This window comes from Aristolochia californica, unplaced genomic scaffold (genome assembly GCF_029961685.1).
Source record: "Aristolochia californica isolate CCGP_79_NKW_82.1479 unplaced genomic scaffold, dmAriCali1.0.hap1 SCAF_3, whole genome shotgun sequence".
NCBI classification, from domain to species: domain Eukaryota; kingdom Viridiplantae; phylum Streptophyta; class Magnoliopsida; order Piperales; family Aristolochiaceae; genus Aristolochia; species Aristolochia californica.
In genome coordinates, this window is record NW_027181992.1 from 5,727,888 (window position 1) to 5,742,255 (window position 14,368).

General features: G+C 37.5%; 2 protein-coding genes across 8 annotated transcripts; one reads left to right on the forward strand and one right to left on the reverse strand.

Moving 5' to 3' along the window:
* Nucleotides 1–1,298: 1,298 nt before the first annotated feature.
* Nucleotides 1,299–9,291, forward strand: LOC137958376 (nuclear transcription factor Y subunit C-9-like). Of its 5 annotated transcripts, XM_068805354.1 has the most exons (4): nucleotides 1,299–1,448; nucleotides 2,792–2,826; nucleotides 7,942–8,111; nucleotides 8,231–9,291. In XM_068805354.1, the coding sequence occupies exon 4, from the start codon at nucleotides 8,288–8,290 to the stop codon at nucleotides 9,113–9,115; it is 828 nt and encodes a 275-aa protein (XP_068661455.1). In that variant the 5' UTR covers nucleotides 1,299–1,448; nucleotides 2,792–2,826; nucleotides 7,942–8,111; nucleotides 8,231–8,287; the 3' UTR covers nucleotides 9,116–9,291. The 5 variants fall into 5 exon arrangements, with proteins under 5 accessions (XP_068661455.1, XP_068661453.1, XP_068661454.1 ...); XM_068805352.1 differs by lacking the exon at nucleotides 7,942–8,111; XM_068805353.1 differs by lacking the exon at nucleotides 7,942–8,111 and having other exon boundaries at nucleotides 8,234–9,291.
* Nucleotides 9,292–9,580: 289 nt separating this feature from the next.
* LOC137958375 (probable magnesium transporter NIPA6) lies at nucleotides 9,581–14,034 on the reverse strand. 3 transcript variants are annotated; one of them, XM_068805351.1, is made up of 10 exons: nucleotides 13,581–14,034; nucleotides 13,429–13,485; nucleotides 13,243–13,333; nucleotides 12,948–13,108; nucleotides 12,730–12,857; nucleotides 12,495–12,632; nucleotides 10,823–10,915; nucleotides 10,629–10,746; nucleotides 10,025–10,106; nucleotides 9,581–9,619 (listed from the first exon to the last, which is right to left on the reverse strand). In XM_068805351.1, the coding sequence occupies exons 1-10, from the start codon at nucleotides 13,741–13,743 to the stop codon at nucleotides 9,592–9,594; spliced, it is 1,059 nt and encodes a 352-aa protein (XP_068661452.1). In that variant the 5' UTR covers nucleotides 13,744–14,034; the 3' UTR covers nucleotides 9,581–9,591. The 3 variants fall into 3 exon arrangements, with proteins under 3 accessions (XP_068661452.1, XP_068661451.1, XP_068661450.1); XM_068805350.1 differs by lacking the exon at nucleotides 9,581–9,619 and having other exon boundaries at nucleotides 9,621–10,106; nucleotides 10,629–10,731; XM_068805349.1 differs by lacking the exon at nucleotides 9,581–9,619 and having other exon boundaries at nucleotides 9,621–10,106.
* Between the last annotated feature and the right edge of the window lie 334 nt (nucleotides 14,035–14,368).

The following is a 14,368-nucleotide window of genomic DNA, read 5'->3' on the forward strand; positions in this document are numbered from 1 at the left end:
TCTCTCGATTCGGCCTCGACTCACACCAAGTCCACTCAGGCTCTTGCCAATCACTCTAGCCCCCTAACTCAAGTCGAGCTCACTCATTTTGAAAAACATCGATACCCATTTGAAAAATGGGCTAAGATGATGGAGGTCACAGTTAGGTGCTAAATTTTTGCTCCCCCCACCCCCGACGGCATTGGGATGCCTTCTTTAAGATTTGTAATATCTCTTCCTCCCTTAATTGTACCTGGGTTCATACCCCTAGATCTACCAATCACCCGTGGACTCCCATGCTAAATGGTAAACCTCCATCCAAAACCTTATTGTGGAAGGTGGCCCCACCCTATAGGTTGTATTTACTTTCCTCTTTTTATAATATTCCCACATTCCATAAAAAAAGTTTACTCTAACATGGCTTGCCAATGTCATGCCAAGTGTGCTTGAGTTAGCCATTTGTTACCATCAAAATGGTGTGGTTCAAGTATATGAATACTCAAGACAGATGATACATTCTTGTCGAAAGGAATCTCTGGTGGTGGCACTCCTGCATTTCATCCTTAAGTTGTTCAACAAAATGGACTCTCTGTTATGAGATTTCTTCAAAATGGTTGCAAACAAGATCCTGATGCTTATTGGGTATGCATGTAGTTGTCTTTCTTGATTAGTATGTATAGTAGATTTGTGTACGATTTATGTCTTTTTTGGGTTAACATGGGTAACTGTTTTTTGAACTTTTAACAAGTGTTTCGAAATAGTTTACTAATAGTTAAATAATATTCATATATTTTCTATATTTTTTATTATTTAGCAAATTTATAATTTTATTGTGATTTAATGAATTATCTCATAGATATCTAACTTACCCATTTCTTTTGCTTGTGTAGCACTTGATAAGGGATGGATAATTAAGTAAAGGAACACCTCTTGTTTTAATTGGTGCCTTTTCTACAATCTTTGTTCGTGTAGAAATAGGTAAAAGTAGGGAGGGTGGCTAAGTCTAACATACCAAATGGTCACTTTTAACATCTGACCCAAACATTTGGTATGTGACCCAATTTTTCCAATGATCATATTTTAGATACTCAACTCGCCTCAAATTTACTACCCTAGTTGCCCCGAGTCTGGTAATGACTCACCCGATTAGCCGAACTTGAGTCACAATCTAACTAACCCGGTCTGAGTTGGACTTTTATGGGTAAAGAAAGAAGTGATGTAGGGAGAGGAGGGCAAAGAAAGGTAAAAAAATCTTAAGTGCTCTTAGCATTTAATCTCTTTTATTAATACAAAATGGATGTGAACGAACAAGTCCACTAGTCTCAACTCTGAAGACACACAAAAACAACCAACTCCACAGAAAAAGTCGCACTCGACTCCGGGGTCTATTGAGCTCTCGTCCGGAGAACGCCACTCTGCCCCCCCTTCCCTGAGAACGCCGTCCGCTGTCTTCACCGTTGCTGGCGCCGGTAACCCTCTCTTAACCCTCCCTTTATCTTGATCTCTTGGTTTTCTCTCCCGATCTCTTTTAGCTTTCTTTATGTCTCGTTTGCTTTTGAGGTTTCGGGTCTCCACCATCTTACGTGAATCACTTTTAATTTTTTTTTTTTTTTTTTTTTTAAGTTTTTCGAACCAATCACTTAAATGGCAAGCCTTTTCGTTGTTTTTAAGCGGTTAATTCATAGCTTGCAGCTTAGTTTGAAGCCCTCTAGTCATTTTTTTCAATTTCAGTAGTGATTGTTTTGTTCGCTTTTTTTCTTTCTTTCTACCGTATGTGATGAAACTGCGCGTTTTCTCCTTTTCTTTATTCGGACCCTGTTTGGGGATTCATGTGGTCGGTTACTTTGCGTAGACTTTGTCTATTGGCTTGAGATCGTGATCCCGGCGATGGTTGGTATGATTAGGTAGTGGTATTTAAGGGGAATGATGTCGTCACGAGTATTTATTGGCTATTATTATCCTATCATCGACAAATTCGGAGTGTTCTATAAAAAAGAAAATAAGAAAATAAGTTGTCATAGAAAAAAGAAACGAAAGAATTGGATTAAGCCCCACCGCGGAGGGTACCCTACACTAATAGCTAGAGTGTACAGAACGTAGGACTAAAGTTCAATGTCGCAAATAAAATTCGTATCATTGGATGTTGTCTCCATTTTGATAGTTTATTCGCAATTACATTTGTGCAATGTTGAGATCGCCTTTTTTAGTGAATATTGCAACTATTCCTTTCAATCATACCTTCTTTGTATTTTTCCATCATTCTTTTGTGTTTAGATGCTATGTCTTCACAGCTTGTCGTAGACAGACAGATAGACAATAAATGATAAAACTTTTTATTGGACGAAATTAGTGGTGGATTTTTGGACATATTATGATAGTATTAGCGATGAAGAGGTAACAAACAAGAATCAAACATCTTTTGAAAAGGGAGAAAGTTAGTCCACAGTGTGGATGTTCGTGGAAAGTAGGCTTGACAAGCTAAGAGACATGTTCAGCCTACACCATGAAACATTCATGGGGTTGGGCCTTTGGCACAATGACCACATGGGGGGTGGGTTCCTAGTGTAAGGTCTTGGGTTCAAGTCTCACTGTGATAAGCGGTCTCACATTCATGTCATTTCTTCCATTTCTTCTTCTTTTTCTCTTTTTTTGAAAGTCTTTTTCTTATTTTTCTTTCAGGTTACTCTAAGTCATATCTTCTTTTTCTTTTTTCTTTTTTCTTTTTTGAGAACTACAATGTATTTTATTTGAAAGTTTCATCCATCTCATTTGAAAAAGTTAGTACTGATGATATGTACTGTCTTTCTGACAGGCAGAAGGCTGTGGTGTGATAATTAACATCCATAGGTATTTACCCTTTTTAGGGAGAATGAATTTTTGTTCTTCCTTTTTGTTATTATGCTGCTAAACATATTAGGTTTCGTAGAAGTCTCTCTTGCTTTAATTCAGGAATCAAAGTTAGATTTGGCACTGGCTTGGGCCTTTGGTTCAATAGTCACATGGGGGTTTTAAGTGCGAGGCCTTGTAAAGCCCACCAGGAGGTGGAGAGGGGAGGGGTGTGTGCATGTGTAGCCAAAATTCAAAAAACTGTTTGATTTGGCAGAACTTTGATTGTTATAGTCCTCATGAAATGAAAAGGAGTTCTGTGTACAAGTAGTTTATTGTTGTGATAACAAAGAGTTTGCTTCTTTTGTACAAGAACAATGTAGAATTCAGGGCTTCACCTGAGGGAGTGAAGCGATAGACTCCTGATGAAGGATATTCTGACCAATTATGGTCAAACTGTAATGAACAGCATGTTCTAAGACACAAGATAAATAATGAACTGCTGACAAAATAATGAATCGATGGACCACTGCTAAAGGATATGTTGACCAATTATGGTCATATGGTAATGAACAGCATGGCAATAAGACACAAGATATACAACACATTGTTGAACAAATTCAATCTATTTAACTAAAACTTTAAAGTTATTTAATAGCATATAATCATATGCTTCAATGCTACCAATGTAGGCTGCAAATACTAAACCCTGTAGCTACTGAAGGCTGGTTAAACAGAATTTCAGTATCTATCTTTAAATATTTGCAACTTATATTGGTGCCTCAAGTTGTATTTCCATATGATATATAAAAATACTTTTCTAACTGTAGACCCCACAATAGCTTGGATTGGTTTTCATGAGATACAAGGTCATTCCTTCGCTGATTTGAAGCAATCCCATCCTCTTTTTTAGTCTTTGGAAACATTCTGACCAATTAAAAATTTGACTTTAATCTTCCTAACCATGCTGATAGAGTGATCGTTAGCAACACATGTCGAGTACATGGGTATTGCACATCTGAAAAGGAACCCTGGTTCTTTTTGTTTTCTTTACCATTTTCTTTTAATAAGCTCATGAACATCTAAGAGGCATTCTGCCCAAAAGTATCTTGCAAGCCACATATATCGGTCCTCTTAATTATAACCCATATAAAAGAATAAAGCATACCATGATCATATGGGATAGTAGCATTCCACATATATAGTGCTATTCGTTCACTGTGCTGAAAAAACTTTTTAACATTTCCATGAAATCCTTTTTGTTAGGTCAATTCGAAGAAAAGATCATTTTGCTGGTAGTGGATTTTGTATCATATGTTTGGTTTCTTTCATTTTTCTGGTCTGATTTACAATTTTCCAATATTTTCTCCCTCCCTCCCTCCCTCCCTCCCCACTAGCCCATTTTTTCTTTTCTTTTCTTTTTGGTTGGTCTTCTTGTGTGGAATGATGCCATTGCTTTCTTTCATGTATGTCCTCTCTAGAAAAGCAACCTATTTGTATCAGCCTTAACAGTTGAAGTGTCTCTATTCTGCTTTCTTTTCCAGGATTTGAATTGAATACAGATTTATTTGATTCTTATGAACAACAGATGACAGCTATTTTCATCTGCCCATGGATTAATCATTTGTCTTCTCATGCTTATAAACTGGTTTTGATGATTTTTTATTTTTGAATCTAGTTCAATGTTGATTGTTTATGGTTCGTTGTGAAGGAAACTCTAGATTTTAAGTTATACCTTTTCTAATGTAGAAATTGAAAATTTTGCCTTAAATGTGACTATGGTGGAAGGGATTTGTAATTGTGCCTTACAGTTTGTTCTGCCATCTCTGTTGGTATGGATGTAGTATCCATGCAATTTTTTTTTTTTTTTTTTGATGAATGGTGCGTATATTGATAAAAAGGAGAAGAAAGAATTACAAACCTAGGTCCTGGGGCCTGACTCCACAACAGAGTGTTGGAGAGAAATGCCCGCCTTGGCCTTGGTGTCTGCCAGGTGATTAGCAGAGCGGGGACAATATCCATGCACGGGGACAATATCCATGCAATTAATTGTTAGGTAGTTCATTTGTGACCTAGGATTCCAAAGAGTTTGAGTTGAGGAAGAGTTAAGCAAGGGATCAAACCAAGCCACCACATGGTATGAAGAATCCTGTGGCTTGTGAATGATTTGATTACTCTGAAAGTTTGTAAAAGAGTTTATATTTTAACCTTGAAAGTTTTACATCTAACAAGATCTTAATAAGGAAATGCAATTATACCTTTTAAAAAAAATTATGGTGGATATTCTTCTACATGCATATAGATTTCTAATGGAATGACAATCTTTTCAACAAATAGCAGAACTATGGGTTCTTTTGTTTTATTGAGGTTAATAAGGATTTTTGAGAAACAGTAAAATTTTAGCAATAAAAAATGTGCCTCAATTTTTATTTTGACTACTGAACCAAAAGAACAAAGTTTGAAAAAGAAAATGAATTGTTTTTGGCATTCTCCCTTTGCTGTGCAGCTCAGTTATCCTTTAGAACAGGAGTGATCTCATTCAATTTAGTGACCACCCTCCCCTAGAAATAGCCTCTTGGTCACCCCCATCCAGCAATTGGTTAAAGTTAAACTTCAATGACAGCTCCAAAGATTCTGGGCCTGCCGGTGTATGAGGTATTATATGCAACTGCTCTGGTCAATGTCTTATGGTCTACTCAGGTTCTGCAGAGCCATGCAATTCTATTGAAGTGGAGATAAAGCCTTGATAACCAGAGTCAAGTTATATTATCAGTACTTCAGAAACTTACTGGTGATAGCAGGAGATGCAGCATTAGTCCTAAAATGGTTCCAAGAAAATTCCTCTCCCCCTCGAGAGCTGTCTTAATGGATTGCACCTTCTCATTATATATATATATATATATATATGATATAAAAGTGTCCTTACCCTCATTGATAATAAGGCACATATTTGATGTAATCAAGGCCATCTGTGCTGCTCCTTAGATCTCCTGGCAGCATATTTTATGTGATGCTAACAGTTTATCTGATAAGTTAGCCAAGGATGGGGTATCTTATCCTGGTCTTGTGTGTGGGGCTCCAATGCCCCATGAGGGTTTTTTTCTCTCCTTTCTTGGAAACTAATATTTATGTTCACGAATAAAACTTCATAGGTTCCAAAAAAAAAAAAGTAGGTAAGAAGAAGACAAATTGTATATAATTAGATAATGGGGTTAGAAAGACATGGAACAGAAATCTTAGCATATTTAGGTTAGTGCTGCAGTAACAGGCTATTGTGTGTAGTGCAGTAACTCGAACTGTGGGACAGCAGTAACTGTGCTACCGTTTGAAATTTTTAGAAAGGTATTCAAGAAGTGAGCATAGAACTTAAAAGTAGAAAAGTAGAGGAATTTAAAATTAAAGAGAAAGAATGAGAGAAAACAGGAGGTGCCACAATATGACTTTGGAAATCACTACCAAGAGAACTTCACACTGTATGCCATAGCCAAGTACTTGTAATTTTCTTTTATCAATTGAATTGATACAAGATTTATGAAGCTAAGCCTAAACATTAAATAATAGAATCAATTACTAAAACTTAAAAGTCAATGTGACATTATACATTCTTTTGAAAGGTTCAAGACATGAAACATAATTAAAAAAATATTAAAACTTAAAAAAGAATAGTTAACCCTAAGATGAGCCCACAAGAAGCCCAAAAATAATGCATTTGCTGACTCAAATGAAAAAAACTGAGATGAATTTTAGAAGTTAAAATTTCTAAATCTAGTTAGTGCAACTACGATTATATGATCTTAACTTAAGATTCCTTATTGAGCCAAATAATGAGTTCTCCTTTTCTTTGGGTAGATTTTGCTTATAGGAGTTGGATAATATAAATTAAAATAAAAAGACACATATGATCTTATCTGACCACCTGGCTATTGAATGGGTCTTCTTAAATTTATGAACATCGAATAGGCCTCTTTTTGTGAAGAGCTTGGCTCACTGTTTTCTGGTAGACTTGATGCTATAATTGATGCTTAAATGGTGAATGTGCTTAAAAGTTGTTTATATACTTCAATGTATGCTGATGACCTGGACTATATTTTATAGCTTATATGCTATACTCAGGCTAGAATACATAAAGTTTTATTGTTTTTCTCAATGTACTTTGTGGTTTTGTATGTATAGATTTTAATTTATAACAGTGTAGTTGATTATAATTCTAAGTGGAATGGACAATGACAAGTTAGTAAAATAATGCCAATATGCTTCCTATAAAACTTTCAAGAAAAAGCTCTTTTATAGAATCGATTTGCTTGTATGGCCTACATTTGCACCATCATAGTCATGGTTCACTGTATTGGTACTGGATATATCTAGCCCACAAAACCGGTGGACAACACTATCAAGAAAGTACATGCATGGCGGGAGTTGACTAGTTGGTGAGAGCTTTAGGGAGAGTTGTCTAATTAAATCCTTCATAGGCCCCATTTGTTAGATCAGATGTTAAAAAGACAACCACTGAGCCAAAATAAAACAGCAAGTAGGGAATTTCAGTTTTATCTTGATGGGCCTGATCTGTTCTTAAAGCTCGGGATTATTTAGTATTAGTAACTAGGTTAACCTAGTAGATTTTGCAAGCGGTACTTGGAACAAGATTTTTAAATTTCACTTCTATCTTGATGGATGGGCCTGGACTGATGTTCTTAGAGCTAGGGATTGTTTAGTATTTGTAACTTGTCATCGGTCAACCTAGTAGATTTAGCAAGCAGTATTGGAACAAATTTGTTACTAAATTTTATGATATGATAATTTAGGATGGTTTTTTCATCTTCAGGGAGACTTAATAGTGGAACATGGTGAAGTTAGTCAACATCAGTCAACAGACTAAAAAGAGGTAGAGAGCAGAAAAGTGACTTTGAATAGAAGTGAAATCCTTGAGTGGTGTGGGAGGTCTTTTTTCCTTATCCCTGATTGGTGTGATGTGGCATCCCAGCATAGTGGGGACAGTGTGTGGTTGATCATGATGACGACTAAGTTTCCTAGACAAAAGCAAAACTTTATTATCGGAATCTCTCAAATTGAGAGATTCACTTACCATTGATGAACTATTTATGGAAGAGTATTGATTAGTATGGTTTTTCTTTTCAGCTTTATATCCTGGGGAAGTGGGCCTTCTTCTTTTTTGCGAAATTGTCCAATTCCTGGGGAGGCTGATGACTAGAGTTTGTGTTGTTAGAAGATGATGAAATTATTGGGGAGAGATGCTATCATTCACTTCAGTATTGGTCTATGGTTTCATTTATGTTACTTTTTAGAATGTATATGTTGGAAACCGTCCTGTGTACTTTTATGTGCTTTCTTTTCCATTATTGTGACCTAAGATTTTGATTGAAGAACAATTGATCTGAGCCATGTTACTATTTTCATTCTCTAACAGCAGAAGCGTAAAGAAGTCACCAGTTAAAAGTTCTGAGCTTTGATTGAGCCAGTTAGAATGGATCAGCAAGGACATGGACAGCCTCAAGTTATAGGTGTTGTGGGTGGCACTGCTCCAATGGGCTATGTTACTGCCCCTTATCAGGGTAGCCAAATGATGGTTTCTAACTCTGGTGGTACAGGGTCAGTCGTGACACAAGCAGGAACCATTCAATCCCCAGGGCAGCCTACAGCTTTTGCTGCCTCTCCTGCCCAACTTGCTCAGCAACAACTAGCTTACCAGCAAATCCACCAGCAGCAGCAACAGCAATTCCAACAGCAACTTCAGCTCTTTTGGGCTAACCAGTACCAAGAAGTTGAGCAAACAACTGACTTTAAAAATCACAGTCTTCCTTTAGCAAGGATCAAGAAAATTATGAAGGCAGATGAGGATGTGAGGATGATCTCAGCCGAGGCCCCTGTGATATTTGCCAAGGCCTGTGAGATGTTTATCTTGGAGTTGACACTACGATCATGGAACCACACTGAGGAAAATAAAAGGAGGACACTTCAGAAGAATGACATTGCAGCAGCAATTACAAGGAACAATATCTTTGATTTTCTGGTGGATATTGTGCCCAGGGAGGAGATTAAGGATGAAGTACTTGGATCACTCCCAAGGACAGGTGGATCTGCTGCACCTGTTGGAGGACCCTCAGAAGCTATACCATACTACTATATGCCTGGCCAGCAGGTGGCATCACCTGGAATGATGATGGGTAGACCTGCGATTGATCAATCTTTGTATGCTCAACAGCCTCGCCCTTTTATGGCTCAGCAGGTGTGGCAGCAGCAACCTCAATCACAACAGACGGTTCAGCAGCAGCAATCCACTTCTGATTCTTGACTAACGGAAGATTGCTGAGTTAATGTGTAAGTATGCGGTTGGATCTGCCAGATGCTCAGTACTGTGCAATGTTGCCAATTTGATTTTAAGTTTTTTGTTTCAGTTGCTACTGTCAAGAATCAAGAGTACTTTTTCTGGTGCTCTTTTGAAGTAACAGTTTTTTCTCCTTTCTCTCAGCTGCAGAGTTTTTTTGTCAAACATTACATGAAATTTGTTTTGGGCTATCGCCTTATATTTGTTCAAATATAGTTTGAAAAATTAATCTTTAAAAACCGGTGCTCACGACAAGCACAGTAATCTAGTCTTTACAATCACTTTCTCTAGAGACATAAAAATTCTTTACTCTTGTATTAAGAAAGCATCTTCCGCATTACGTATATTTACCTCTATAATTAAATAGGATAATACTTTATAATCAATCAAATTAAGAAATAAATAAATAAAATATTTAGTAAATTCTTTCTCGTTTGTAGTCTTCACTTCTGCACAATGGATAAAGCATATCTGCAACAACAAAAATTTGGTTGATCAAATAAAATAATACATGCAAGAGCATGGAGACGTACAAGTCCAACACACCCTGCTTCAGAAACTGTGGCTCATAATCATACAAACAACCTGGAAAAGCAGTCTTAGACTGGCAACCCAAAAAAAACACAACAAGGCTGCTGTTAGATTTACAACCTACAAAGAGAAAACAAATGGAAATAAAGCGGGGAAAAAAGCAGAAGAAAAAATGTAATACAGATTCAGGCTGCAGATAAATTGACTTTCACTCTCCTATGTACAACACGAGTTGCAGGTCTACTGGTTCTACTTGCTTCTGCCTGAAGATCTTGGGAACGGGAGATCAAATCTATTTATGAGAAGTAGTCTGGGCGGATAACTGTGAAAATGTCAGGGGGTGACCTGTTTTCATCCTTGTGCTTCCAACGCTCCCCGTTACCTTGTATGTGCCAAGATATTTTGGGAGAAAGAGGTGAATATAATTCTGCACCACGACAAAGAAATGACGTTTGGGAGATGCCATATTAACCCTTATAAATCTTTTGTTGAAGTAATGAATTTCAGACAAGAATAACACTGAAAGGAAGGTAAAAAATCAAATCACATGCAGAGTATCACTTCGGATACTGTACTAAACAGATATTGCAGGACGGACATTGATGAAGAACAAACCACAAGCAGTCTTAGTACAACGTAAAAGAATTTTTTTTTCCTTTCAATTGTCTTGTTAAAACAAGACCAAAGTAAGAGGCAGCCAGACACTTATTCCCTATTCTAGATAGTGCAAAAAGTGACGACAAGAGATATTTTGAAGAAGGTAAACCATGAATAATATCTCATTGAAATGCTGGAATAATTAGATAGATGCTTTCACTCTAGCATAAACAAACAAAAAGGAGTATGGACTTGAATCCACGTACATTACCTTAATCTATTTTCTAAACTAGCTATTAGATTCAGATCTACGGGTTTGGTGATGGTTACACAGGTCAAGTATTCCATATACCTGTAATGGGCTGAGAATCTGGCTCTCTTGTGGAATGCAATACAGTGGTCCCAGAAAGCACTGTTATCAATCCACAAATTTCTGACGCTATACTACTAGCACTCTGTCCTGACCAATCCTACATAATTACAGCAAAAAAGCATAAGTTTGTCATCTAAAGGGACCAAATTTCTATCCATAAAGCAGTATAATACCTTAAACATTATGGCACTTGCAAAAATCGTGAGAGTTGTGAACATGGCATAATAGATTGGAGAAACAATGGCAGTGTTGAAAGTATCCAATGCCTGCACAAAAGCCAGTTACTAAAAATATAAGGTTTCATTCAAAGTCCTCCCCAAACCCAATCAAACAGGTATACCAAAAGAGAAGACAGTAACTTCATAGTCAAGCATGACCGCAGAACAGCAAAAGTATGAATTTATCTAAAGACACTTAATACACCAATGAATATATTTTAAAAGTAGTTCTTGTTAGAAAAGGGACCTTAGCCTCATTGGTAGATGAAGTAAAAAAGAGTATAAACTAAGAAACCAGGTTAAAAGGAAAGGAAGCTGTTGAACTGTTCTTAAGATGACCAGCAGACTTCCTGATACAAAAAGAGGTAAAGCACTTGTTAATACAGTATAAATAGGACTCCTAACCTAATATACTTAGACTTTGAGAAAATAAGAATGTAACTTAGAAAATGACCTAAAAGAAGAAACACACTAACAACTGACTTCTGAATCCACTAAACTAAGAAACCAGATAAAAACCGCTTTCTAAACCTATACTGAAGACTGCTTTATAACTCTTGGTCAGTAACTCTTTTATGCTTTAACAATTATTAAAGCACAGGAAATCATATAAGAACTTTTTCAGTTTTAGGTCCCTGGAAGGATTGACTATAAATAGGTACATGAGCATCACTTGAGCCTACATCATTGTTAAACCTAAAACCAAGAAAAAAATGAAGTGATCCTAAAAATCAAAAGGACCAGACAATGGATCAATTTAGAACATTTTGATAGTAGTAATCCACACATGCAAACTGGGAACAGCTGCAAAGGTACAGTTGTGCCAAGGAAAGTTTTGTTTGCTAAAGAGAGAAGAGAGAAAGAGAGAGGTGTCATCAGTGAGTAAGTATGATCATGACTTGTAACAGATCATAGTTGCTGGAACTTGAACCAACACATGGTTGTCAATGATATTATTTATTATCGAGTCAAATATAATATGTTCAAGCACTAAAAGTGACAGTCTTCCTGAGAAGCCATGAATACTACAGGTCAAAAGACATCAGCATAGTAATAATAAAGGGGTAAGGACATCTTGTCCTTGTCCACTATTTCCTCTAAATGATTCAGTAGAAGATTTTTGAGTGCTCAGATTGCTACTGTAAGCTCATTGTGTAAATGTTAATTGTATTTGCTTGTCAAGCAGAATTGTCAAGAACTAGGTAACTGATAAATTTTGAGGAAGATCTCCATCAAGCCATGGTTCAACTTTAGCACATACGCCCTCTTGGTTTTTGCCACAGCCACTCTTGACACTAAAAGTGGTTACTTGTACCTCATATCAGTTAGTTTTGAGTCTTTATATGCGTATAAAGAAAACTTCCTCTAAGCACAAAAATATGAAAAGAAACATGTAATAGTATCTACTACCAAAGGTTGCCCAGGCTCAGCTCTAGACTTCACATTGAGCAATTAATTGCAAGCAGGGAGCAAATACTGTTTAACAACACAAGCTTCTTCAATTTCTTGGTTATTTCTGAGTAAATTAAAGTGAAAGGACATGTTCTTTTGCTTTAAAATGAACTCATAATCAAATAAAAAATGACATCCCTGTTATTGTTTAACATGCTCAAATAGAGAATCTCACCATGTTCAGATAATTCAACTGAGTGATGATGCATGTGATGGCAACCATTGCGAATACCCACGTTTGGAAATATGTAACTTGGCTATAACCTTCAATCGTGAGCTTTATTGCAATACCTATAGCTTTTATACTCATAACCTGGAACAGATTAGTTGGAAACACAAACTAAGTATCAAAAAGGATCCCAGAAAACAAAACAGTCCCAAAAAGATCTCCATTGAAACTCAAATATTACCGTCAGTGAGCCAATTACAGAGCATATTCCCAAATAAATCATAATATTTGTCTGTCCATAACGTGGAGCACAATGCAGCGTCAACACCAGAACTACAGCTAGTGCTGAAGCAGTATATAGAAGAAAAGCTGAACAACAAAGAAAATTCCAAAATTAGGCTAAGAAAAAACAGAAACAAAAGCAGAAGAAGTCAAGAACAGAAATAGTAGCTCTTTAACCTGGTTGGGTTGCTAAAGTCCAAATTTCTTCAACTGAACTTGGAGTGTTTTCTTCTGGCGCATGAAGCACAATAACTGTAGACCCAATAATACAAAGTACACAACCCAAAATCCCCATTCTCTGCAGTCTCTCATTCAGTATAAAATGCGCTAAAATAGCACTGCAAATGTCAGCACAAGCATCTCATAAAACTACTAGTTTCGGGTCCAACGTCATTGTCGTAGCGAGAATAACAACAACGACAACCAGCTCCTAACTTTCAATGTTCAACAAATTGCGAAATTTTCGTTTTACCTCACAATTATGCTCAGCGCACCTAGTGGCGTCACAAGAACTGCAGGGGCGAAAATATAGGCTATGAAATTCGCAATCTCTCCGACAATCACTGCCAAGCACCGAGCTCAAAAATATCAGCAAACTGACCCAAACACTTAATCGAAAGAACAAATTAAGTACAAGTGGCTGCCAAAAACAACTTACTAGTGACCATCCCAACCCACCAGAGCGGCTGCAACAAGTAACCATACCCGCCACCACCTTAAATTCAAATTCAAAGCCAAAACCCAGAATTAAAATCCCGCTCACCGTCAAGGGTTGGGTTCATAAATCCCTCTATCAAAACAAAAACTTACTTGCCCGAACACCGGAAGCACCAGCACGCTTGAGTCCCTTCTTCTTGATGATGAAGCTCGCCCCAATAAACGCACTAGAGAGTACCGCCAGCAGAAATCCTTTCAAATTATCCGAGTACAAGACTGAACCGGCCGATCCCCCGTTTGGAGAAGACGGCGCCATCAATCAGACACCTGGGGACCGATCATCCAAAACCGCCGGCCACAGACACAAGAGTCCGTGACGACAACCCAATCCTTCCAATTGACAAAATCCCCGAAACCGAGAATCATACGCAAGCTTTTCCGTCTATTCCCTTCTCAATCCTTCTGCACTGCCCCACCTTTTTGTCCCAACTCCCGAAAGCTTGATCATTAACGAAGAGAATAAAGTCCCGCTGGTTTTCCCCACCTGCCAGTCCAAAAACGAAAGCGCCCGAGACTCGTCCACACCGTGAAGATGAGAAATGAGAAATTCCCGTACCCTCCGGAAGCCGGCGTATTCCTAAGCATCCTCTTAAAGAGATTCTAACATACGCCGCAATGATGGGCCCCATGAATTGAGATTTTGTCTCCGCGCGAGGAAATGATCAAATTATGGTATTTCTTCAATCTCAGAAGCTTCATGTGGGCCCCATCAAGAACGAACGAAGCCAAGTTTGTCATCTTCACGTAGATGAAACCAAATGTGTCGTGGAAAAATATCAACCGTTGGATGATCTCCTTTTTAGTGCTTACACGGGCGGGCCAGAGGGCATCTTTATAACCTCTTTTCTTGGCGCCAACGGCTCTTCGTCCTTGTTCTTTTT